The sequence below is a fragment of the Calonectris borealis genome, chromosome 21 (assembly GCF_964195595.1).
Source record: "Calonectris borealis chromosome 21, bCalBor7.hap1.2, whole genome shotgun sequence".
NCBI classification, from domain to species: Eukaryota; Metazoa; Chordata; class Aves; order Procellariiformes; family Procellariidae; genus Calonectris; species Calonectris borealis.
Window position 1 is genome coordinate 7,656,303 of NC_134332.1, and position 24,321 is coordinate 7,680,623.

The 24,321-nt window shown below is 54.0% G+C and overlaps 1 protein-coding gene across 1 annotated transcript in view; it reads left to right on the forward strand.

Annotated features, from left to right (window-relative positions):
* NTNG2 (netrin G2) overlaps positions 1 to 24,321 on the forward strand; it is a 49,411-nt gene that overhangs the window by 13,484 nt on the left and 11,606 nt on the right. Inside the window, exons 2-4 of the mRNA XM_075170606.1 lie at positions 7,521 to 8,164; positions 20,037 to 20,209; positions 22,005 to 22,031. Of these exons, the coding sequence (XP_075026707.1) occupies positions 7,521 to 8,164; positions 20,037 to 20,209; positions 22,005 to 22,031 (844 nt within the window). The remainder of the gene's footprint in view (positions 1 to 7,520; positions 8,165 to 20,036; positions 20,210 to 22,004; positions 22,032 to 24,321) is intronic.

Sequence of the window (24,321 nt, forward strand, 5' to 3'; positions counted from 1 at the left end):
AAGAGTGAAAATACCCTGTAATGACGCTAGGACGAACCCGCGTTTTCTCCCGGGTAAAGGCAATTCTGTTTGGGAAAGAGCATCGCGTCCTGGAGCCGTTATTGGAAGAAAAACCAAGGAAGTTTCCCGAAACGCGCATCGCTCAGCGTGGCCCTTGTCAAAAATTTGTGTTGCAGAAAATGGATTTAATTCAGTGTCAGTGGGGAGAATAAAGGCGGTTGTCACCGGAGCTGGGTCGGGGACGGCATCTTCCCTGCCCGGTGGGTTATTTCCCGGTGCTGAATTGTGGTGCTGACAAGCACCGGAGCGAACCCGCAGCCTGGCTGGGAACAGGAACAGGATGGAGATCCCTGCGGAACCCCGGCAGAGCCAGGGAAGCCAGAGCAGGGGATGGAGGCGAAGCGAAGCCCTGCGGCTCAATCCCGGCGTGAATCGGGGGAACTTGGCAGGAAAGAAGCAGGAAAGCAAACACACCGGGACGATCGTTTCAGCTTTACCCTGCAGCCTGCTGAGCAAACGGATCCAGCATGGTGCTGGATGGGGAAAGGGACGGGGAGAAAATAAAACTTACTTTTAATTTTTTTTTAAGAGCACCGGCAGGAGAGGCAGCTGGTCCCCGCTCCCCTCCACAGGTTAGGGACCCCCGTCTCCCACGGCCATCGGCCCTCCCCATGATGGAGGGGTTCTTCAGGGAAGGGGAGGCTGCGGGACACCCCCGGCTCGGTGGCACCGGTGCACAGCGGGGACGTTAGCAGGGCAGGAGGGACCAGGTGCATGGGAGGATTTTGCCGATGTGGTTGTTTTGCAGGATCTGGAGGAAATTTGTTATGAACTTAAGGACTTTGTTCCTGTGCAAGGGAACGTGGAGACTTTGTGAACCTCATCAGCTAACCTTTAAGGAGAAAATCAAAGGCAGTGTCGTAGGTGCTGCGCGGGGAGCAGAAGGACCTTGGGATGCCCCCGAGAGCTCCTTTAAACATCGCGGCTGGACGGGGCAGGCGCTAAGGAGGGGATTGTCCCCTCCTGGGAGGGGGTGGAGGTTCAGACCAAGGTTTCCTCAGCCATGAGTGCTCCCCAGGAGGGAAGGAGGTTTCTGTGCTGTCGCCTGCCAGAAATCGCTCCAGAAACCGCCCGACTCGCAAGCCAGCAAAATACTGCTTCCACACAGGGATGTTTTTCCCCTGAATTACTTGTGTCACTCAGCAAAACCGGATGAAAACCTACAGATAAGAGGGGCAGCACCATGCAAACCCTCCTCATCCACAGCCCGTCCACCTCCTGCAGCGGTGGTGGGTGCCTGCTGCTGCTAGCAGCCCCGCGAGGGCCGGAGGGCCAGCCTTCGGTGGCACCAGACCTTCTCCTGCCTGCTCCAGGAGCCTGGTCGTTAAGCAAATCTCTCATTTCAGAGCCTGCAGGAAGCTCCTCCTCGTGTTGAGAGAGCCAGACCCGGCTCTTCAGGCTCTTTAGGCTATGGAGGGGGAGATCAATCGACCCCCAGTCCCAACCATCGTCAGCGCTTGCAGCAGAGCCTGGAGACACCCAAGGTGTGAGAGCTCTCTGGTACGGTTTGAGAGCCAGTTTTTGGGGAAAAAGCCCCCTACAGAAAAAAGGGCCCAAGAGAAACCTGCCCAACAGCATAGAAGAGCATGTGCCAAAGAAGAGCATTTAATTTTTTTCCCCTTTGATAAAATTCTTCCCATAAAAAAGCCGAGGATTCCCTCTAAAGAAATAGAAAGTTTGGATTTCCGAAACTAGTCCAAGTTGATGAGACCTTGCCATTGCTCTTATTAGGAGACTGTAATTAAAAACAAGTGGATCCCAGGGTGACCTAGGTTTTAGCAGAAGCCTTGGCTTAAACAACACATTTTCATCAGGCAGAAGAGACCCCTGAAAGCAAAGCAACTCCAGGGGGGTTCCCTGGCCAAGACACCATTAAACAAACCACAGCAGAGAGCTGGGATGACCATCCTTGGCTGAGCAGTACAAACTTTCACATCATCTACTTATTTTTCCTTGCTCAAATCTTGGGGTTTTTTTTCCTTCTAATATTATTATTATTTTTATTATTTTTCTTCGTTGTGTGGCTAGTGGTTGCAATTGCCTTCCAGCTTCCCTTTGGCATGGAGATCTCCTAAAAGCTGCAGTTTTATTTCTGTGCAGCTTTCACCATTCACAACAGATGTCTAGTTTGTTTAAAATATTCAACAGCTTAATGATTAATCAAGTAATTTCACCTACAAAAATATATAATTTTATGCTATGAGGCTTAAAAATGGCATTATCTGCCAGGAAAAAAAAGCAAAACAACTTTGTGCGCTCATTAAGAGCCCTAGAAACCAGCTGGGCTTTGTAAAACCGGGGCCTTTTATTGTGGCTGTTTTTCCCCGTTCCCTCCCTCCCCAGCAAGGTGGGGAGCAGCTTCGCTGCAGCATCCTGGATTCCTGTCATCATGCCTTGTCAGAGCGATATCTTGTTTCTTAAGAAATCCTCCTCAAGGAGCAGGTCCCCGCTGTCACCTTCAGAAAGTCCTTTTTGCAGCATTTCTGCTCAGCGCTGAGCCCAGCCTGGCACCCAGAGGAGACAAAACCCAAGGGCTGGGTCTGCAGTCACCGCGACTGGGACACATTTCCAGGCACGTCACTCCCCACCAGGACACTTGCCCCATAGGCACAGTCTTGCTGTGATGACATTTGTTTAGGACAACTTGTCCTCAACGAGGGTCTTGCAATTTGCCCCTGGGGATTTGCCTCTTTGGGCTGAGCTGGGGCTAAGCGAGGTTGCGGTGCTCTTTGGTGCACCCTCAAGAAATGAGCAACCAGAAGAGCATGCTGGAGAACTGGAAACCTGCAATGTCTACTTGCCATCTCACGACTGATTTCATAGCGTGAGACTCAAAGTGAACTGGTTTATTTTAAGCTCACTGAGACCAAGTTTGCCTGGCTAATGCATTCTGACTTTTAGATTGAAGACGTAAATATCTTGAGACTTTGGACAGATTCTTTGGAGGACACACGGCTTGGAGGAGGAAACCAGATTCAAAAATAATACCTGGAATTGTTTCAACAGTGCTATAACTGATCTTACAAGGACCAACGGAGCAGCCAAAGTATGGCCATCTGTTTCCGCTCCCCCCTGCCCTCCCGGCTGACTTCAAACCACCCCACTAGCAGAAAATGCATTGAGCATCCCGGGGAGGAAGGACAATTCAATAAACCTAAAACCAAAAAGGAACACTTCATTTTAGCAGAGGAAGCCGTAGTGATGTGACTCACTCGGTGGCTTTTGAGGCTCTCCCCCACTTTTCAGCACTGTCACTTAGAGGTTATTTTTGCATTTGCCCTGTTACAATCACGCAGCTCTCGAGCCGTGTGCGGCTCCAGAGCATCGGGGTGGTTAAAGACATCTTTGGGCTTGCTGCCTGCTGAGCTGAGCACGCTTACAGGTTGGGATGTACAGGAGCCATCAGGGATTGTGCACGTCCATTCCCTGATCTCTGGGACGAGCATATGGGAGACGGGCAGAGTTTTGGCTCCGCTTCTTCCTGCTCTTGACCCGCCAGGTCCCCTGCCAGGGACCTGCCTGGCCAGCTCTGTCCCTCCAGACGGGACACCAGGAGGGAGATCACGCTTGTCAGACTCTGTTGCTTCCCTCACTGCTCCTGGGAAACCTGTCCCACCTCCCACCCTGGCCACCCTTTGCTGGTCTGGGAACTATTTTCTTATTGTGGTTTGGTCACAAAGTCCTTCCCTTGTGTAGTTTGGCCACTGCTTAAGGAAGCCTCCAAAGAAAGCCTTGATAGGAGCATCATCCCTAGCCCTGAAGGTGAAGCTGGCCAGCGTGGCCACGCTGGGGACAGCTCTAGCAGCAAATACTCAGTAGAGATTCATCTTACACCAGCTCAAGGGCTTTGGCAGCCCTGATGGCTGCCGCACGCAAGGAAAGGAAGCCACACGGCAAGAGTGCTCTTGCCAGGACGGCTCCGTGCACACAGACTCCTGCTCATACAGAGCTGGTCTGAGCAGCAAGGCGGGTGTATCGGGGACATTTGTGCTGCCGCCTGGAGCCAATTCCCCACCTGAGCCCACCAAGACGCGGCACCCTCCTTCAGACAAGAGGTGAAAACGGACCTCCGGGATGGTCTTTTCAGGACCGTCCTATTAAGCCATCTGTATGACCACATGGGCAGCAGGAACATACTGCAACACAATATGTTGCCTCAGCACAGGAAACGTACTCAGAGCCCCCAGCGCTTCAGCCGATGGGGATTTTTCTTCCTTTTCCATCAGCCACCGCTGTAAAGCTGCGCTAAGAGGCAGCTACATCCCCCAGCAGGAAGCTGTGTCTCATTAGCAGAGGTAAACAATTCCTCTGAACGTGACGAGTCAGGAGAGCATATTAAATATGTCAATATCTTAGGTTTTTTTAATCCCCGCTCCGGAACAGCAAGTCGCAGCAGGAGAGGACCCCGCAGCGCGGCTCAGAGCCCCGCTGCACCCCGGCTGGCGTCTCCCCTTGCTTGGGGCTTCTCCCCCTCTTTGGGGGAGGTGCCCTCACCCCTCGACGTGACCCACCCGAGCAAGCCTGAGCACTCCATTGATTTCCCTTGCTTAGTTGGCACAGCTGCAAGCAAGTGAAAAATAATAAAACTATAGCCATTTGCTTTTAGAACATCCATCGAAGCATCCATTTAGTAGCCTCCCTGCTCCGGGGATGGGCACCACACCGGAGCTCAGCAGCTCCGGCTCCAGCCCTTCCTCCCAGCACGCACGGAGATGGCAAAAGCCACACGTCGCTCAAGTCAAGGCTGTAACAGGGGGAGCAGATCCCAGCACGGCACTTGTGGCTTTACCGATGGGCAGGGGCGTGTCTGAGAGCAAAACAATGTTGAAAACAGTATGAGGCTTGGTCCGTTTCATCAACTGGCCTCTGCTGCTTTCCCTGGCAGCCCTGTGCACACGCCCACGACAACACATGCTTTATTTATAGGAGTCCCCTTTTCTCCCCAAGGCTGCCGCTGCATCCCCTGCAAAGGAGCCTGGTGCTCGCGTACAGATCAGCTACTCGCTATTTTGTTTTATCCCCGCTGCTGGCAGAGCAGCCTTCTGCCTTATTTACAGCGTGCTACTCACACGCTGCTCAGAAGACAGAATTATTTATGTCCTCCTGAGCTTTTCTAGGCTTCTCGGCGCTGCGGCCTCCGCTCGCTGTGCAAACAGTTGCTCGCATTCAGTGCGTGTCTCCGAGCTGCGGGGAGGCACTAAAGGCCCATTTTACAGACGCGGAGTGGAGAAGCTCTAAGTAGTTCCCAGGACTTTTGGTCGCCCAACTGGAGGTGGCAAAGCCCAGATTTTCCAAACACCTCATTACACGTTGTTTTCCACATCCATAGCACAGCTGCATTTTGCACCCGAGAGCATCCATTTGTGCAAGCCAGATCCCCTCCTCTGCTTTGCCCGGGGTATACACAATGCACCCTAAAAGCAGGTCATGAACACGTAGACTCCAACAGTTTCCCAGGTCAAAGCAAGCCCATGGTGCAGGATCAGTCCCCAATGCCATGGACACAGGAGCAGCCTCTTCCTACGCTTCCCCACACCTGCAGCTGGGCTCTCCCAGCCCTGGGACACAAGCAGCCTGCGCAGACCCCAGCCCTGCACCTCATTTGTTTGAGCCCCCAAGTACCAGCATCAGCTCCCTGCGAGCCGGGGACCAGCAGCCCCCTGCACCGGCCCCGGTGCCGCAGGAGGTCCCGGGGCCAGGCAGGAGCACGCTGCTCCCCACACACGGCACCTTCCCACGGGCTCCCGACCACGCACAAAGCATTCACAAACCAAACCACAAAACCCGGCTCGGTCTTACCTTGCAAGTCTGCTGTGCTCGAGAGGGCCAGACCTCACATCCCAGCAGGCTCCTCGCCTCCAGCCATCAGCTCTGAGCAGCTCCAGCTGCTTTATCACCTCCTCCTCTGCCAGGAGGCTCTCCCTCCCTGACGAGGGTCCCACTGCAGCAGAGCCCGCTGTCATACCAATCCCTCTCCCTCCCCGATCTTCTGGATTTTGAGTCTGAGATGGAAGTAAAGTGACAGCAAGGAGATGCTTCATATGCAAAAAAGATTTGCAGTGTGTTGCAGAGTTGCCCACTCTAACACATCCCCAAGGTCTGACCTACATGCTCCCGGAGGCAAAGGCTGCAGGGCAAGAGAGACCCCGGTTTGTAATGCTGGGCTTTGACACATGTATGCTTGAGCAATAAACCCATTGGCATGGCTAAGACCTCCAAAACTTCAACATTTGGTGTGTGACCTTGACAATATGTCCTTAGTGCAGTTCAGCGCATGTGGATGCGCGCATGTGTCCCTGCAAAACACGCGAGCTTGGCCGTGCACTATCACTTGTGGGCAAAATGGGAGGGCTGGACCTTTTCTACCATTGCCCAGGCCTGCAGGCAATGAGTGACGTAGCAGCCGACATTGTCGCCTGGATGGGAAGAGCCATCCTTCCCACCGTGGTCCCTGCGGGCGGGCGAAGACCATTGCACCTCCTGCCCGCAGCTGGGGAAGGCAGCACGGCTTGGGAAGTGCCTGTCCCTGCAGGCAGCGGGGCTACGTAACTCAGTTTCTGCAAAGACAGATGTTAACTGTTGTTATCTTGTATTTGCCACAGGCTAAGGGCGCCTGGACAAGCAGCAAGTGTCTGGGGATGGTGTTTAGGCTGCGGGAGTCCCGGGTCCCTTCTGGGCGCTGGTGGGTGGGCACAGAGCTGCCTGCCCCGTTCCCTTCCCGATTCCTTCCCTGTCACTCAGCCGCGGGTTAGTTTGGGTAGGTTGAACTGAGGAGTGACCAGCCATGGTCATCACATTGGGCAGAGCATACCTGCTCTGCTTGTCCCCAAGGCCAGGGTGCTGTCCTGGGGACAGCGGGGACACCGGCAGCACAAATCTCTGCTCTCTCACTACCACCCAGTCCTGTCCCAGCTCAGAGCTGGGGAAATTGGGATTCCCTCCTCCAGCCGTGCTCAGAGGCGCTGGGGAGATGGCGTGTCCCCAGCCCGTTCAGCATCAGGAGCCATCAGAGGCATGGATGTGCTTTGGGGATTTCAGCCGCTCGGTTCTTGCAAGGGAGCAGGGGTGAGCGCAGCTTTCCATAGGCTTGTAACTCGGCCAACCTTAAGCGAAGTTTCTCAGAGACCGTCTTGGGGAAAGAGCTTTCTATGAAAATTACCCCCGTGCCAAATTGAAAGGCCCTTTCCCGAAGGGCCTTTCAAAGGAAACAGCTCAGCTGTTCTTATAGCAAAGGCAAAGCCACGTATTTCTGACTTAAATTCATGCTCAGAAACAGCACCATCCAGAGCCAGACCCCCGGCATACTCCAGTTCAGCCCAGCAGTTAACATTTGACACAAGCAGCTAAAATCAGGGCCCAATAACGGTGCGAGCTCGGCCACGTGCCCACGCTGCCCACGCGATGCCCACGTGATGCCCAGGCGTTATTTTCTTTTCTCGTGACCGTTCTTCTTGTTCCAGGAGAACCCATACCTGTGCAGTGATGAGTGTGATGCCTCCAACCCGGACCTGGCCCACCCACCGAAACTCATGTTCGACAGCGAGGACGAAGGGCTGGCCACGTACTGGCAGAGCGTGACGTGGCGCCGGTACCCGGAGCCGCTGCTGGCCAACATCACGCTGTCCTGGAACAAGAGCATCGAGCTGACAGATGACATCGTGATAACCTTCGAGTACGGCCGACCCACCATCATGATGCTGGAGAAGTCGCTGGACAACGGGAGGACTTGGCACCCGTACCAATATTACGCAGATGACTGCATGGAGGCCTTCAGCATGCCAGCACGGAGGGTCCGGGACCTCTCCACCACCAGTGCCAACAGGGTCCTCTGCACGGAGGAGTATTCCCGCTGGGCGGGCTCCAAAAAAGAGAAGACCGTCCGCTTCGAGGTGAGGGACCGCTTTGCCATCTTCGCTGGTCCCGACTTCAAAAACATGGACAACTTGTACACCCGGCTGGAGAGTGCTAAAGGGCTCAAGGACTTCTTCACCGTCACCGACCTGCGGATGAGATTGCTGAGACCGGCCCTGGGGGGCACCTACGTGCAGAGGGAGAACTTGTACAAGTACTTCTATGCCGTCTCCAACATTGAAGTCACCGGCAGGTAACGGCTGCTGTATTTCTTTGGGCGTCTCTTCTCGGCGGGATGAGAAGAGGGTTACTGCTAGAAAACTAAGCCATCAGCGTTTCTGTCGACCGATAAGGTTATTGGTGTTTCTCCCTCTAATACCCTCTCTCCCAAGGCAGGGCAGCATCGGAAATAAAACAGCTGTGTCCTTGCAGGGAACGGCTGGGGCACCTCCAGGGCTGGCGCGGGAGTGTCCGAGAGAAGGGCTGTGTCCTCCCGGAGCTGGCGCGGGGGGAGCTGGGACACGGCCTGGATGGACGGTCGGGGTCTGAGTTCCCTCTGAGATATCCTGTCCCCAGCTGTGCAAACGCAGGCAGCCTCTCCCCAAAAATCTCTAGTGGCTCTGGGGGGGTGAGGAATGAGGCTCGCCTCACTGAACTCCAGCTCGCTGCCAGTACAAGCAGGATGGGTCGTCCCGAGTCAGTCCTGCACCCCCGGAGGAGCCCCGGCTCCGGCAGATGAAGTTTGGGGTGAGGGTAACCCCCCGAACAGATCTGGGGCAAGGGAGGGCAGGAAAGGGTTTGTTTCTCCTGGGTTTTGTTTTTCATTTCTCTGTACGATGCCATATGTTACGTTATGACATCAACCGAAAAAGCAAAGTAAGGTGGAAAAATGCCGAGATGGCTAATTTCCCATCCAGCTTGTGGATTCAGCTTGTGCGAGACTTAGAGGCGAGAGGGGAAAAATCTCCCCATCACCCACCCCGCGCTAACAAGAATCTCCACAGCGACAGAGGAGCCGTTTGTATCGGTTCCAAACCGTTTGCTTCTGAGACTTGCAAGCAAAAATGTTTCGCAGGTGCCACCGAGGCTGGCTTTGAATGTGCTCCAAGGGGAAGGAAGCTGCAGCGCGGGATGGGAGAGCCCTTTGCTCCCGCGGGGGGAGGCAGGAGGCAGCGGTGAGGGCAGCAGCAGGCAGAGGGGCTTGGCCTCTCGCACGGCGCAGTCGCCTGGGTGGGATGAGCAGCCGTGGCTCTCAGCTCGGCTGGCGGCGTGTCGGTGTGCCCGCCACCGGGACTGCTCGGGGAGGAGCCCTGGGGAGCTCAGGCACACGGAGAGCACCGCCGCACGCATCTGCAAGCGCCCGGATTTCGGTGCAGTGTGCTTCTGTATAGATATGCGCAGACAGAGACATTTTACACCTGCCCATACGAAGTATTGCCAGGTGTACTAAATATCCACGGTCCTCGGAACAGCTCAGGATGGGGCAAAATAGCAAAGAAAGAGGGTGAAAGGAAAGCAGGCAAAGGCAAGAGGAAAGGCCACCACGTTGCCTTCCCCTCCACCCCGAACACAGCCAGTCGTGTGCCCTGCTCCGTCTGCCGCGGCTCCGCTCCCCCCGTGCGGCCGAGCTGCCCGCAGGGACGCTTGGTGTTACCGACAGCGGTGGCAAAGCCACAGGGACGAACGCCCAGGCAAAGCCCACGCTGACCGGGGCGGCTGGCAGGAAGGGCTGGAGCTGGTGTATCAGTTTTTCCAGGCTGGTGAGACTCTGTAACAGGGACGCAGAGTTTTCAGTCAGAAAGTGGTAAATTAGGATTAAATATTTGATGCCCTTGTGCAATGACCTTTGGCTTCCAAGCACGGAGATGACTGTGCCGGTAACCAAGGACTTGTTACTGCACCTACAGCACCTTTGGGATACTTGATGCTTTAAGATACATGTTAAAATACTCTCGGTGTCCTATGAATGCCTTCCTCCCCAGAGGCCGTTACCTTTTCATCCTGCCGTGTGCAGGATAATGTCACTTCAGTACTTCTAACTTCTGGCTCTGCTGGTGGGATTCTGCACAAACGGGCACCTTGCTAGTTGTCAGCTCTCTTCCTCCCCCCACCAGTCCCCCAGCATGTCTTGAACTCACTGTCCAAATTTAATACCATTTAATAGCAGCAGAGATTGCTTCAAGGGATAAAATCCCTACAAACTTTGTGAAAAGAGGCAACTAGGACAGGGGAGGAAAGCCCCTTCGAACACCCCGGGAAGAGGAGGGGGCCCAACCTCTATGAGACACCCGAGGGTCCACAGCTGCCTGCACCCTGAGGACAGCGCTGGCGAGGGAGGGTCGGGCTGCGAAAGCTGCAATGCTGCTTTTTTTGCCGGGGCCAGAACGAGATGGGTTGGGGTTTGTTGGCGAATTCCTGGCGGCCTCCCCCCGGCGCTGGCGCGCTGCCCGCGTGGACGGCTGCCCGCGGCTGCTGCAGAGCAGCGGCTCCTGCTCGCCTCTGCTTCTCTCTTGGCTCCGCGCACCGCAAGCTGCCCGAGCGACTCCTCCGATGCAGGGGAGGAGAGGGTTTTCCTTGGCCGGGGACAAAGAAAACTCTGAAATCTGCTTTTTCTGGCCCAAACTCCCAAGTCCTGACCTACAGCAAGACCCAGCTTTGCTTTGCTCCAGCTCTCCTCAGCTGTCCCTGGTTGCTGGGCTGGTCCCCAGGAGAAGGGGACACTCATCCTGGATGGGGAAGAAGCTGATGCGTGTCCTGGGCTGACTCTTCCAGCTCCGATGGGTGCAGGGCAGGGCAGGACGACCGACCGAGGAGCTGTGGATAAGTGGTGTATAAGGTGGAGAAGCCTCATGTGAATTAACTCTGCTCCTGTGATTATTCCGGTCCCAGCAAGCAGGTTTTTTCGCTGGAAAGCAATCTAATTCCAGCTGTAAGCAAAGCCAGTTACAGTGCAGGGACTAAAACCAAATTAAATCTTGTGTATGGCTCAACAAGGGGTGGGTTATTGAGAGGAAGAGAAGAGAAATCAATGTGAGCCTGACAGGAGCGCTGCGCGGGGAAGGGGGGAGGCAGGGCGGGCAGGGCTGGGGACGGACACAGGCTGCCTCTTCCAGGGTGTGGGAACGACCACGTTCGAGGAACAGGAGGAAAGTGCCTGGATAAAATGGGGGTGGGTGTTAGGGAGTCACTACAGGGGTCATGGAAATGAAAGGGAAGATGATTATGAAGAAATGAAGGCTCAAAGGCAAAAAGCAGCCAGAAAATCCCACCAGGAGAGCAGAGGAGCCAGTGACTTAGAGATGTGAGCAGCCCCGGGCGGACAGAGGAGCAGTGCTCAGCCGCGGTGTGTGCCATCAGAGGAGCCATGCGTGGCATCGCCTGTGCCCCTGTACGGCACCAGGATTTTGGCAGGCAGCTGGCAGTGCCCGCAGGGCGATGAGACACATGGCAGCTCCTTTCCAGTTGATGTTCGCGGTCAAGGGAAGAGCAAAACGCTTTGCCCTCAGAGCAGACCATGAGCCTGGGTGGTTTCTCATGCCGCAGCCTTAGCTGGTGGGTTCAGAGAGGTTTCTCTGATGCCCCTGGGCCACGTGCTCCTGGGCCCCCATCCAGGCGCACCCCATCCTTCACCCCTCTGCTTCCCACCAAGGAAAACCCCTCACCACCATCTCCCAGAGCTTTTGGGAAAAGCAGAAAGAGAAGAAGCAAGGGATATGGGGAGAAGGGGAAAGAGTTTGCTGTGTTCTTTCCTCCTGTGGGCCAGATGGACAGGGGTGGTCAAGAGTTTGCCAGGATCTCCAGAGGGTCTGGTGAATGCGGAGGGTCACTGCAATGGTGCTTCAGGGCCTCCTCTGCCTGCTTCATCTGCATCTCCTCCTCCCACAATCTCAGCCAGGTCCATTTCTCCGTTCATGGCTGACAGTTTATTTTTACTCTCTTTCTTCTTCTTGGTATCTTCTTCTTTTCTTTTTTTTTCTTCTTCCATCCTGTCCCTATTGATCTGCAGAGTAACTGGAGATACAGAGGAGTCAAGACAGGAATAGAGACGAGCAAGCCCTTGGCCTGTGTGCTTGTGTGTGTGCCAGGCAGGGTGGGGAAGGGAAGCGGAAAGACTTTTCCCCGCAGATCTCTATTCACCGCTTAGTTTTCTCCTCGGTGCAGCAATGAGCTCGGTCATCTTCTCGGCAATGGGTGAATGAGCTTTTCCTGGCTGCCAGGACTGACGGCCGGCGCAATGAAAGCCGCTGGTTCTCTTTCCATTACATACCGTGTCTCTTTGGAGTAATTTTTTCCCCTTCATAACGTCAGTCACCGCAGTGCTCGGCAGGGCACGCTCCATCACGGAGACATTAATAAGCCATAATTGAAGTTAATGTGCCATGGCCAGGACATGTGGATCCAGTTAGGCGAAATCAGATTGAGCAGAAGTGAATCAATTTTAGGCTGATTATTAAGATTTCTCTCCTTCGTCCTCCCCTGCCCCAGTGCATGCTCTGTCTGTCTGTCTGTCTGTCCATCCCGCCAGTGGTGAGCAGTCCCCGGAGGAAGGCAGGAGGGGGGAGCGTTACTCATCACCAAGCAGCTCCACGTAACAGTGCCTCATCTCGGGCTTTGCTCAGGCCGAAGAGCCACCAACAGAAGATGAGGTTTCCAGTTTTGTAACGGCATTTCCTTTCCTCTCTTCACCAATTGCTTTTCTGAGGGTTTCCCTGGCTTCTCTTTTGCTCACACAAAAGAATTGAAAGGAAAGGTCTTCTATGTTCCCTTGCTTTGATCCCTGCCTTCCCCTTACGCGGTTCTCGGTGCCGTGCGCGGATGCTCTCCGGGAGGCTTTGCTCTTCGCATGACCTGGAGCGGTGAGTTTGCACTAGCGGAGCAGAACGAATTCGCCCAGCCTGTTATCCTGGCACCAACAGACAGGATCAGGCGCTCCAGACCTGGAGAATCAAGGCCACTCCCCAGAGCACCTCCTCCAATAAATCAGGCTGGTTAATCATCAGGATAAACGTGCAGGGGATATTCTTTTCTGCCTTCTTGGTGACTCTCAAGATGAGGTGATGCTCGATGCAGTATTGCTGTTAAAGGTGAAGCAATTCCTGCTCAGCCCGGTGGCTGCCTCCTGCTTCTGTCCTCCAGGCCAGCGCAATGACGGCAGCTCAGCGCGCTTCCCCCTGCGATTGTAGCTCAGCTCGATCCGGGGGTGTCGGCACAAAGCACGTCCCGGCTGCCCCAGGCTGCTTTGCCCTGCTTGGACACTCCTCCTTCTGGATGAAGTCGTTGGAGAGCCTCCAGCCAATCTTGACTTCTCCAACAAAGCAGTTTCTAAAAGGGAGGAAAGAAGCAGGTTTGGTCCGTGGAACAGTCTCTTTTTGAGGGTCTTAGATTTTGTGCCATGACCGATGCCCCCGTTGAGCACCTTTCCCTGAGGAGCAGGGTGGGACCTGCCGGCTGCACCACCGCTGCTTCACAAAGCGGGACAGGCAGCGACCTGGGGTAGATGATCTGTGAGAGCATGGGCTTCCCCAGCTGAGCTTGCCCAGCCCCAGTGCCAGAGCATCACCCCCAAAATAGCCATGGGCTCACCCAAACATCCCCTGAGAACTAGCCCAGCGCCCCTGCAGCCCGCGGCCAGGCTCCGCCCGAGCTCCGCAGCTTTGGGAAGACCATGACAACCGGGGCGAGCACTGCCTGCGCCTGGCCCCGCTCCTGCCCCCGCAGCTCCTGGCAGCCAGACTTCGGGTCCCAGGAGGTAACAGCATCCTCGTGTCAAGGACGGCCAAGGCTGCGCCAACGGTGCGCCGCGTTCCTCGGCCCGTCCTCGTCTCCGTGCTGGGCAGCCCCCGAGAGCTGGATGGCTGAATTTCCCTGGCATTCCTCCAGGCTGGAATTAGCTTGAGTTCAAGCAAAATTGTGCTCTTGGTCATATAGTTAAATTAAGTTAATGAGCAGCAACTGTTTGCTTGGCTTTCCTTGAGTCTCGTAAAGGTTTGTACTCCCACTGCAGCAAGATGGAGGGGAAACTTGCTGAGCGGGAGGGAGGGAGTTAGTGAGAAACCCGGAGAGCTCCTCCTTCCCCCAGACACTCGTGACACTTTGTCAATAGCCGGAGACGGATGCCCAAGGTCCTATTACCTGCTCCTGGCTTCGGTTTGTGAAGGTTTTTATTTCCCCTCCGATTTTGTTGCCCAGTTGCGTCCGGCCCTGAGCGGATAATAGAATTTCATCGATAGACTGAGAAGGTGATGTATGTTAAAGCACTTAATATAAAGAGACTTCTACAGGAGCCCAAATTCAATTTGGCCAATGAACTCAATTGCAGGCATTATTGCATTCCAGGAGAAAGACCAAGAGCATTTATACACATTACTCTGCAAATATTTATGTTCACGTATCCGTGTGATGTCCTCTTCACCCTTCCTCCCTTCTGTTGCCTGACCCCCTAATGGGGAAGTTTGGTTTCGTGTTTGCTTTTTAAGACAGCTTTGAATGTAAATAATGTTCCACCAGTCAGCAGGATCTTGACAGCTGGTGAGTGTCAACTTATTTAAAATAAATAGCCTCTCGAATGGGAACAGCCAGCTAGCATGCTCTCCACTTTGGCATCTTTTAAATTGTCTCCTCTTTGTAACCAAACCTCAAATAATTTCGAAGGGCAGTAAGGAGGGTTCCTTCCTGCTGGGAGAACTCATCCGTCCCTACCACACAACCAAATATGAAAACCCGCAAAGGAAAAAAAACACTCACAACATGTCCCTCTGACCTAACCCAGGGTTTTTTTTTCAGTTTTTTGGCTCTGTGAAAAGCAGTGAAACCCAGAAGCCTCTCTCCCTGGTTCAAGTGGAAGGAAAAAACGTGTTAAAATGGCTTTTCCTCCCCCTTCAGCTCCGGGACCACAGGCTCAGTTATGCTCCCAGTCCTGCTCCTGGGATGAATGAGCCGCCAACGCCTTCTTCAGCCCTTTCAGCACTTCGGCCACTGGCAATAGCGAACCTCTGCTGGAGTGATCTCCCAGCAAGGCGAATCCTGATATAACTGCTCTCCACAAAGGGACGGTGCATTAGAAGCTATTTTTACCTGCTTCTGCACACACAGATGGGCCAGAAACAATCCAAGCTCAGCGCCTGTTATGCTTTGCCCAAAAGATTTGCTCCCTGCTTTTGCTGAGCTGCCAAAACAGTTGCAAAGGAACAGGGAAAAAGTGGGTAAGCCATGGCCAGGCAGCTGCTGGAGCGTGCTGCGAGCAACGGCTGGGGATGACAATAGAGAGATGGAGAAGAGTTATTCATGTTTCCCCGAGAGCCAAGATCAGTTGAAACATCATTTTCCTCGGGGATGGAGAGGAAAGAGCTCCCTTCAAACACATCGTCCCATGAGACTCATTAAAGGCTCATCAATTACAGAGAGAGCAAACAATTCGGGGGAAAGCTATCACAAGCCTTCCTTTGGACGGCAGTCATTAGCAGCTCTCCGCTGTGCACTGCCGCTCCCCAACGCCAGCTCGGGCGAGCGGAAAGGGAGCAGGGGGGGCACCACTGCCAAGCCGGTGATGGGGGGGGAAAACAGGAGCCCGGTGGCCTGGGAGCCAGCAGAAGGGGACCAGGTCTCCACAGCATCCATGGGGCCATGCGGCCGTGCAGTAGCATCTTCATGGCGAGCACAGGGTGGAGATGAGAGCACAGGCTGGACTGGAAGGAGACTTGGAAGGGAGGTGGTGTCCCACTGTAGTGGACTTCTGTTGCCCCATGTCCTCATCCAGGCTCTTTTTTAAGGAGCTCAGGGCAAGGCAGGATTGGGCCATGGTGGGAGCTGGGTGAGAGGTGTATGGGGGTGGAGCAGCTCTCTGGGTCTCCAACCAGCGAAAGGTTCCTTCAGCCCTACCCAGCACAGAAGTGGGGTCACGGCGTCAGGCCCGAACAGGAGGTGCCAGCACCCCAAGATCTGTCTGGCTCAGCCCCGCAGGGGGGGAAAGGGATGAAGAGATGCTCTTTTTCTTCCTCTGCCTTACTTCCCTGCTCTGCAAGTGGGGTTACGGAGAGAAAAGAGGTTGTAAACCACATAAGGATCCTTGGAAGGAAAGCAAAGGGCTGGGGTGGCTTTTTAAAATTATTTCAAAAGTTATTATTAATGAAAGCTCAGGGACAGGGGCTGCTTTCCCACTCCCAGTGTGGCTCCTGCAGGTTTGCGGCACTCACCCCCGGCTGCACCCCATTTCAAAGCCTGCACACTGGCATCTCCTTCCCTCGCACACGGGCTTGGCACCAGACACCTCGCTGCTGTGACCTCCAGGATGCTGACTTGGAGAAATGCAGGGACGGCAAACTGTTCTTTATGGCTGTAAAAAAAAAGAAAAAGAGGAAAAAAAAAAAAAAAAGGACACTTTCCTGTAAACTTTCCTTGGCGCTCCAAGCTCCGTGATGTTCCCTGGTGGAGGCATTGGCAGCGTCAGACCACACTGCACCACTCTGAGGGAAGGCAGCAGCTGAACGACCTGCACTAAAATAAACTCATAAATACCCCGTAGCGCAAACGGTAATGCATTGGGCCAATCATTGCTCCAGCAACTTTTGCTGAGGAACAGCGTGAGCCAGTTTCTGTTTAATGCAAAACGCAGTTATGAGCACCTACTAACAGCCCGGTGCAGGACTTGGGTGTCCCCAGGCCCTGGAGGGTGCCCGTGGGTGCTGTAGCTCCTGCTGGGTGTGCGCTGGGGCTGCTCCCCACCACGGCTGCATCCTACGTGGGCTCTGAATGCTCACCGGGAAATAGCGCCGTCACCGCTAGCCTTGACCCATGAGCTAGAGAGGAGAAACACTCCCAGCTCTTCAGATCACCTCCGGAGCCGAAGAGACCACATTGCAACCAGCCCTTTGCTGGAGCAGCCCCGGGACTGGAGCGGGGCCATCGCTGCCTTCTGCAGGACGCAGCGCAGGTGGCTGCCCCACTGCTGCTATTTAAGCCTCATTGCTAAGTAGCTCCTAACCTTTCCCTTCATCCTCTCTTTCCTACGATGGCTGGCCGCCCGAGGAAGATGAGCCGAGGCAAGCAGGACTAGCAGCTCCCACCCAGGAGACTGGGCTAATGTCATTTATTCCAGTCTCCACCAGCTGGATCTTGGCTGGGGAACGACGTTGTGCACAGACCGTCAGCAAGCGCACGTCCTTGGGCTGCCGGCCCAGAGGAGGAGGCAGAGAAGCCTGAAGAAGGGGTTAAAGCCGAGCCGCCAAGCACGAGCAGCAGGGAGGCCCGGATGCAGAAACCTTCACACAAAATGGGGTTGGCAATCGGGGCTGGCTGAAGGAGCTTGGCTGTTCGCTATTAAATAATGCAGCCTGATTGATTGGGCTGAAAAGTGCTGTGTTGCGGGGTCAGCTTGCTGGGGTTACAGTTCTCTGCTTAGATTGATGATCCTCAAAGGTCGAATTCAGAAAGCAATTCCCCGGTAAAATTGATCCTTTGGATAACAAAACTTTTGCACAGTGGCGAAGGCCTGAACAGCGAGAAATATAAGTGACCCAGGTGCAGGCAGGCAGGGTGACCGGCTGCCTCTGCTTTCGTTTTATTTAATTTTCCTTGGTTACACCAATTAGGAAGTGAGGGTCTTCTCTGGGAAGAGCAGTGCTCCATCACCCCTACGTGCAGTGGCTGGGGGACGCCCATGAGCCCCCACCCCGTCCCCATCCCGCTGGCAGGGCAGCGTGCGGGTGCCTTTGCAGGGGCAGGAGGCAGCGGGGGGCCACCCCGGGAGCTGGTGCTCGGCTCCCAGCCCTCCTCAGCAGCAAGCGAGCGGCGTGTGTGTACGAGCAGGCGTGTCTGACTGCCTCCCGCACGCATCCGTGCCTTGCTCTCCCGATAGCGAGAAGGCTGGATCCTGCTCCCGAAGCCAAATTAACGGCGAGCAGGTTTCACCCTCCTGTAGGGCAGCAGCTTGGAGCCAGCAGAAGCACCCCGAAATGGCTGCTTGGCCCTCGGCGGGGGATGCCAGGAGCAAGGATGTGCTACGGGCAGAAGGGGTGATGGAGGATGCCGCGGGGGACCAGGTGGTGGTCACCCAGGGCTGATGTCCTCACTGCGAGACTGGTGGGGACGAGGACATGACCTCCATGTCATCCCAGACTTCAGAGAAAACAAGGGGAGGCCCAGGCACTGCCTTCCTTGTACCCCCTCCCCTGGGGGTCTTAAACTCCCCCTTGGCTGGATTTTAAGGTTGCACCCTGGAGCGGGCTCCCATCCCCTCGCTCCCGCCGGCGGTGGGAGGGAGGAGAGCTGCAGCTCCCAGCCAGAAGCTGTTGCTCTGATTCAGGCTGGGCCCAGAGCGGCAGCGGTGAGGCTCTGACCTGCTTTCCCCCCGTCTGCTCATTTTGAAGCGCGAGAAGGAGGCCGCGCTGGGTGGACGCTGAATAATTCAGAGTCAGGCTCCGCAGCACCCCAGGGCTGGGCATCGCCTCTGCCAAAGGGCCGGGATGGCTCAGCCAAAATCCTTCCTCACCAGAGGCAGAGGGGACACGGAGCGGCTGAAATACAGCATCCCTCGTGTGTAGGTACCGGCCAAAGCCGCTTCCCTCCCCCGGATGCCCGGATTCACAGCTTGCTCCCAGAGCACTGATGCTCGGAGGCTGTTAGTGCTTTCAGCCGTGACATGGCATCTCCTGCTCTCGCTAACGGACAGATTCAAGTGGAGCATGCGGAGTGTGTCTGCCTCTGCTCCATGGACCACATTTTCTTCCTTCCTCCCTTTTAGAGACTGCAATATTCCCTCCGCTGCTTGGTCAGAGACAAGGCAGAATTGTAAGACGGGGAGAGAGGCTGTTCATCCAGCTTATGCTTAGCCTCTGAGCGGGGTTTGCTCGAATTAAGGACAAGGAGGGGAGGGGGAGAAAAAAAAAAAATCACACATGAGGTCAGCTTATCCAGCCACGCGTGAGGAGGAGCACAGCAAAGGCAGCCTCAGCAGGTCAGGCAGGCGGCTGGGGAGCATCTTTGGGGGCTCCAAGGGAGACGGGGGGAGGCACCAGGAGCTGGTGGGCATGTGCGGCGCCGGCAGCAGGGAGGGACCAGCTCCCAGCTCCCAGCCTAATCCAGGTTGTTTATCCCAGCACAGACAGAGCCCAGTAAAACAAAGCACTGCCTGGTCAGACTTCTCTACCCATTCGCATAAGCCACAGCATTACTGTTTTCTAATGGTTCTGCTTCTGAGAGTGTAAATTATTGCACGAAGCAGTGAAAACCCAGCGGGCTGTGTGCTAGGGACCCACTGTCTGGAATGAAATGAGAAATTTCGGTCCCCAAAGTCTCTGTCTGATGGCCTGAGCTCGGGCCCGGGAGTCACTAGAGCCACGTCTGAGTTATGGGCTCAGCCTCCGTGCTCTGTGCAAGTCACCTCCGGAGTCTGAGCAACAGGAATTATTGTGCACAGAGATAATTATTCCCTGCATACTGCACTACAGCTCATTAAAAGTTTGTTAATGTTTGCAAATTGCTGAATAGTGTTTTTCATTGTTGCCTTCTCTGGTGAGGCAGGGACTAAAAGGCAGATTCTGATGGTGACTTGTTCTCTGTCTTATTTTGGTCACAGCAGGCTGGGGCTGCGCTGCACATAGGGAAAAGGGTTTGTGTTGTGCAACTTCGCACCACAGGAGAAAACGCTCTTGACTTTAGCACGCTGCGCAGGGGTCAAGGGGCTGAGTCCCACCAGCGTTAGCTATGCTTCTCCATCTAAAGCTCGAGACTGTCCTCTCTGCCTCCAAGTAAATGCCTACATCTGAGCTAATTGCTCCGATTTCTGAAAAGAAGTGTGTGACTCCTTGCTGGAGTCTCAGCTGGAGATGTTGACTTACCATTAAATGATCTGTGCTCCTGCAGTCGGATGGTGGGAGTAAAGTGTCTTTCATCTTGGAATAGAGACTGCAGATCCACCTCGGGCAAGGACGTGGACATCGTAACCCCCCAGCACCAGATACCTGGGGAAAACAGCTGAGTTCAGTGAAAAAATCCTGCAGAAGGAACAGGAAAGGGTTAACTGGCCCAACTTCACCTCCACGTTTTTATGCACATGGACAGCACTACGCCAGGGGCAAGGAGGAGTTGCAGTAATACCTGACAGCTCTTCTCCTGTCTTCTTCTTCCAGGTGTAAATGCAACCTCCACGCTAACCTGTGCACCTTCAAAGAGGGCAGCCTTCAGTGCGAGTGCGAGCACAACACCACAGGGCAGGACTGCGGCAAGTGCAAGAAGAACTTTCGCTCCAGGTCCTGGCGAGCAGGATCCTACCTGCCTCTCCCCAACGGGTCCCCCAACGCATGTAAGTAACCTGCAGCGAGCCAGCCCTGGCCGCACTCCCACCTTGGGCTGCACAACGCCCACAGAGGGGAGCGGATTCTCATTTTGTCCTTCACCATCTCGAATCAGTGCAGGATGCTCAGCTTTTGAAAGGGAAGCGGGTATTTACCGGTGTCGTGGTACACAGAAGAATGAGAGAGGTGGATGCGGAGGTGATTTGTTGGCTACTGGTAGACGAGTGATGAGTCCAAATGGTGGTCAAGAATAGGAAGGATGACCTTGGGCCAAGATATAGGTCCATGGCTTTGTGGCAGTGCAAATTACTGTCCTTTGAAGAAGACATTATTTAGCCACCGTAGAGCTCTGGCTGTCAAGTAGTTCATGGGCTCAGCGCTGGCATTGCTCAGCTGCGGGAGTGCAGGTTGCTTTCTGGATTGCTTTCTGGATCCCGTCTGTGTATGTCGGTATTTCAGGCAAGCGCTGCCAGCTGCGGTCCCTCTGCGCAGCTCCAGTCTCAGCCAATTGCCTGCTGGAGCAAGGCACTGACAGAAGCAAAGGCGCGCAGACGAGATGAAGGATGCATACCCACCATCGTTCGAGCAGGGGAATTGGGGCAGGAAACATCACAGATGGGCCAGTTTCTCCTGGGTTTCTGTCCAGTCCACATTAGCAGACTTGTTTAAATGTCACGGAGCCGCAGTAGCCACTCCAGCCTTTCAAGCAGCAGCTTTGAGCATTACCAAAGAGAATCTTTTCCCTCCCTCCCCCCAAATTTTTTGAAAGATTTATGTGCTTTAAGATGATCAAAGCTGAAAGTCAGGCTCCGAAGGCCGTGACGGGAATGTTTTGTGTGTGCCAGGGCTGGTAGACGAGCAGGTTCTTTGAAAGGGAACGAGCTTGTCAGCTCCCACCAAGCGGCTGCATTGCTTCAAAGGAGCCTGGGAGAGTTTCTGGTGTTGACAGGCACAGACATGCTGTTCTCTCTCTTTCCCTCCCCTCCATTCCTTGTGTCTCTTCCTATTTCTCTCTCTCCTCTGCTCTTTCTTCTCCCATTCATCTCTCTTCCCATCTGTCACTCATTCTTCTTCCTCCCCCCCACCCCGACTCTCTCTCTGTTGCTTCCTCCTCTCCCATCAACATCATCCTCTTCCTCTGCCACAGAGGCATTTCTCTGAAGTCCTCTCTTCTTGGTGGTCCTGCTTCTTCCATCTCTGGTCTTGTGCTTTATGTTCATGCAAAGCTGAGACTTTCCATGATTCATCCGCTTGTTACAGTAGAGAGGACCATGGACATTAGTCTCCTGGTGCCAAAAGCCAGGTCCCTTGGATGCCCTTCGACTGGCGGGTTTGAAGCCGGTGGCTTTGCAGCATCCTGTTGAGCAAGTGCTGCAGAGGGAAGGGTGTTCAACCCTTCTCACTCACGGAGAACTGCCCCAGGTGCAACAACCTGGTTTAGAGCCTACAGCTTGTACTTAGCCCAGTGAACCTCAGGAGATGTGCTTGTCCTTTGCTGGGCTTTAACGGTACGTCAAGGAAATCATTAACAGAAAACCCATCAGCAAGGACCCCACCTGGGGTTTTTCTTCCCCAGGTGAAAGGCTTGAGGTGCCAAGACCCCAGACAGCACTGTCTGGTTGCCTCTGTGGTTTGACAAAAGCAGCTTTTAAGATGTTGCAGCAAACTGATATGCCTATGAGCAAGACCCCTGCTAATTAATTGCTGTGCGGTCCCGTGTTGTGTATCTGTTTGATCTTCTGCTGGTACCAGAGCTGATGGCGTCCTGCTTCCAGTGACCGGGCTTCTTCTTGTTTTTTCTAGGTGCAGCTGCAGGCTCAGCCTTTGGCAGTAAGTAAAAACATAACTGAAATGCTGGCATTTAACACCTCGGTGCATGGTCCTTGTGGATGTCACTAGGAAAAAAAAAATTTGTTATTTTCTGTCCATTATCATTTTCCAGGCAATAAGTCTTCCCTAATTATGCCTCATTTTCTGTCCTGTCAGAGAGTCTTATATTTTCTTCCTTTGACTTCAGTAGCCTCATTTTGCCTCTTCCTCTGGCACGGTTTCCCCCCATGAGGTTCGTTAGAATGGCAGCCGGAAAGGAAATAAAAAAAGACTCTTCAAAACCACCAGTGCTTGCTGTGAACTTTTCCCTCCCAGTATTGCAGACTTCTGCTCTGAGAAGGAGCTGGGTTTGAATTATTTGGCATAGCATCCAGTCTGGGTCACCTTGGGCTATCGATAAAAAAAAATATAGAGAGCGTGTGTACATCTCCATGTACATGTGTATGTATATGAACATATGTCTATGAAGTGTAGGCAGCAAAGACAGTAGAGCTCAGCGGGGATTTCTATTGAAAGATTGATGGTATGGTAGGACTCCTTATTTAACAAAGCTGGAGGTCGTTTGATGTCAAAGTGCCTTGAGTTTTGGATAAGCAGAAGCCTGGGTTTGAATGTTGTGGCTCGGAATTACCCTCCAGAAGAAATAAATCGGAGAGCTGAATGAATAATGAATTCTTTGGTTTGCAGGCAAGTGGAAAGAATTGGAGGAGAAATAGTTTCAGAGAAATGCAAATGCAATTAAGAAAAATGCACCTAATTGAAAAGTGGAGGACAGTTTTTCTGGGTAAATGAGCCATATTTAGATTTTAAGCAAATTTAAATAGTTAAAAATTTCAAATAAAAATTAAAAGTCTCCCTTAAGTAATTCAGGATCTTAAAAAATTACATGTTTTAACAGTCCAAAATATTCTTTGCTTTTCTGGTCAACACCATTTTGTTAACTCTTTTTTCCCCCCTTAAAGGAGCTCAGCATTCTCAGCGCTACCTTTGTTTCACTGGAAAATGTTTCCCATCACATTCTTCTGCTAGGGAGAAGCTGGGGGGTGCTGGGAGCGGTGCGCAGGAGGTGGACAGGAGGGATTTGTGTCCAAGGCCAGTTAAGGAGAGATTATTTAGCCTACATTGGAGACTAGAAGTGACCTAAATTAAGTATTTAAACTAGCTCAGGGCTATTATGAAATTAAGCACGATAATCTGCATGAAGCAGTGGGACAAACAAGGACAGGAGGGCAGCAGGTGTAAGTTAAGTAGGAATTTGTGTTCCGAGTGTTATTTTAGTTCAGGCTGTTGTGGCGAGCGCAGTGGGATGGGCACCGCACCCGGGATCGCTCCCGCTCAGCTCCGGGGGCTTGCTGACGTTAAGCCATCAATTAATTTGCTCTGCTGAACGAAGGGTGCAGGTGGAAATTAATACATGCCAATGGTACAGGTTGGTTTTGATGGTGCCGGGTGGTTTGCTGCCTGGGGGGTGGCAGAAGGGAATGGTGTTTCTGGAGCCGGGGCAGGCAGGGTGCTGCCGGCTGGCACGTAGACATCGGGCAGCAGAAGCCCAGCTCCCGGCAGGGCGGGCTGGGGGCTCCTCTGCACCTCCCGCCTGCTCTTCACCCCATCTCTGTCCAGGCAGGCTTTCATTTCCCCTTTTCAGCTTAATTGGCAATTAGTTTATGATAGAACTGTAAGTATTTAAGCCAATATCTGCACCAACAGAATAAGCTGATACAGCCACAGCCTCCGGCCCCTGCACGTACACACGTGCTGGCTGCATCCAGCGTCATCGAGCTGCCATCGCCTTAATCCTCTCAGTGCCCCAGTTGTAACTGTGCTGAGAAATCGGTCACCAGTTCAGCCCCAGCAGCCCTTACGGGCGTGCGGGCTGGGAAGGAAACCCTCCGTTCCCCGCCAGTAAGTGCCTTCCACCTCTTCTCTTTGCTTGCTAGCATATGAGCGACCGCAGCGGGTCACCACCGCAAAAACCACCACCGCAAAAACGACCACCACAACAACACCCACCACCACCACCACCACCAGCACCCCCCTACCTGCCACCACCACCCAGCCAGGTGGGTGCCACGCTCCCTGCCTCGCTCGGAGGGCCAGGACTCTGCCGCCGGGCTCCTCTTTTCGGCTGCTTCCCATCGCGGCTCTTCCGGTGGCGCGTGGGGCTGCCGTGTTGGTGGCCCTGGTTATCTGCTCTGTAGGATGATAAAGGCACATGGATAAAAATCACCCTGATTCTGTTCACATCCCCCAGCCTCTGGGCAGTCCTGGTTTGCCTTTCTCTCTATTCAGT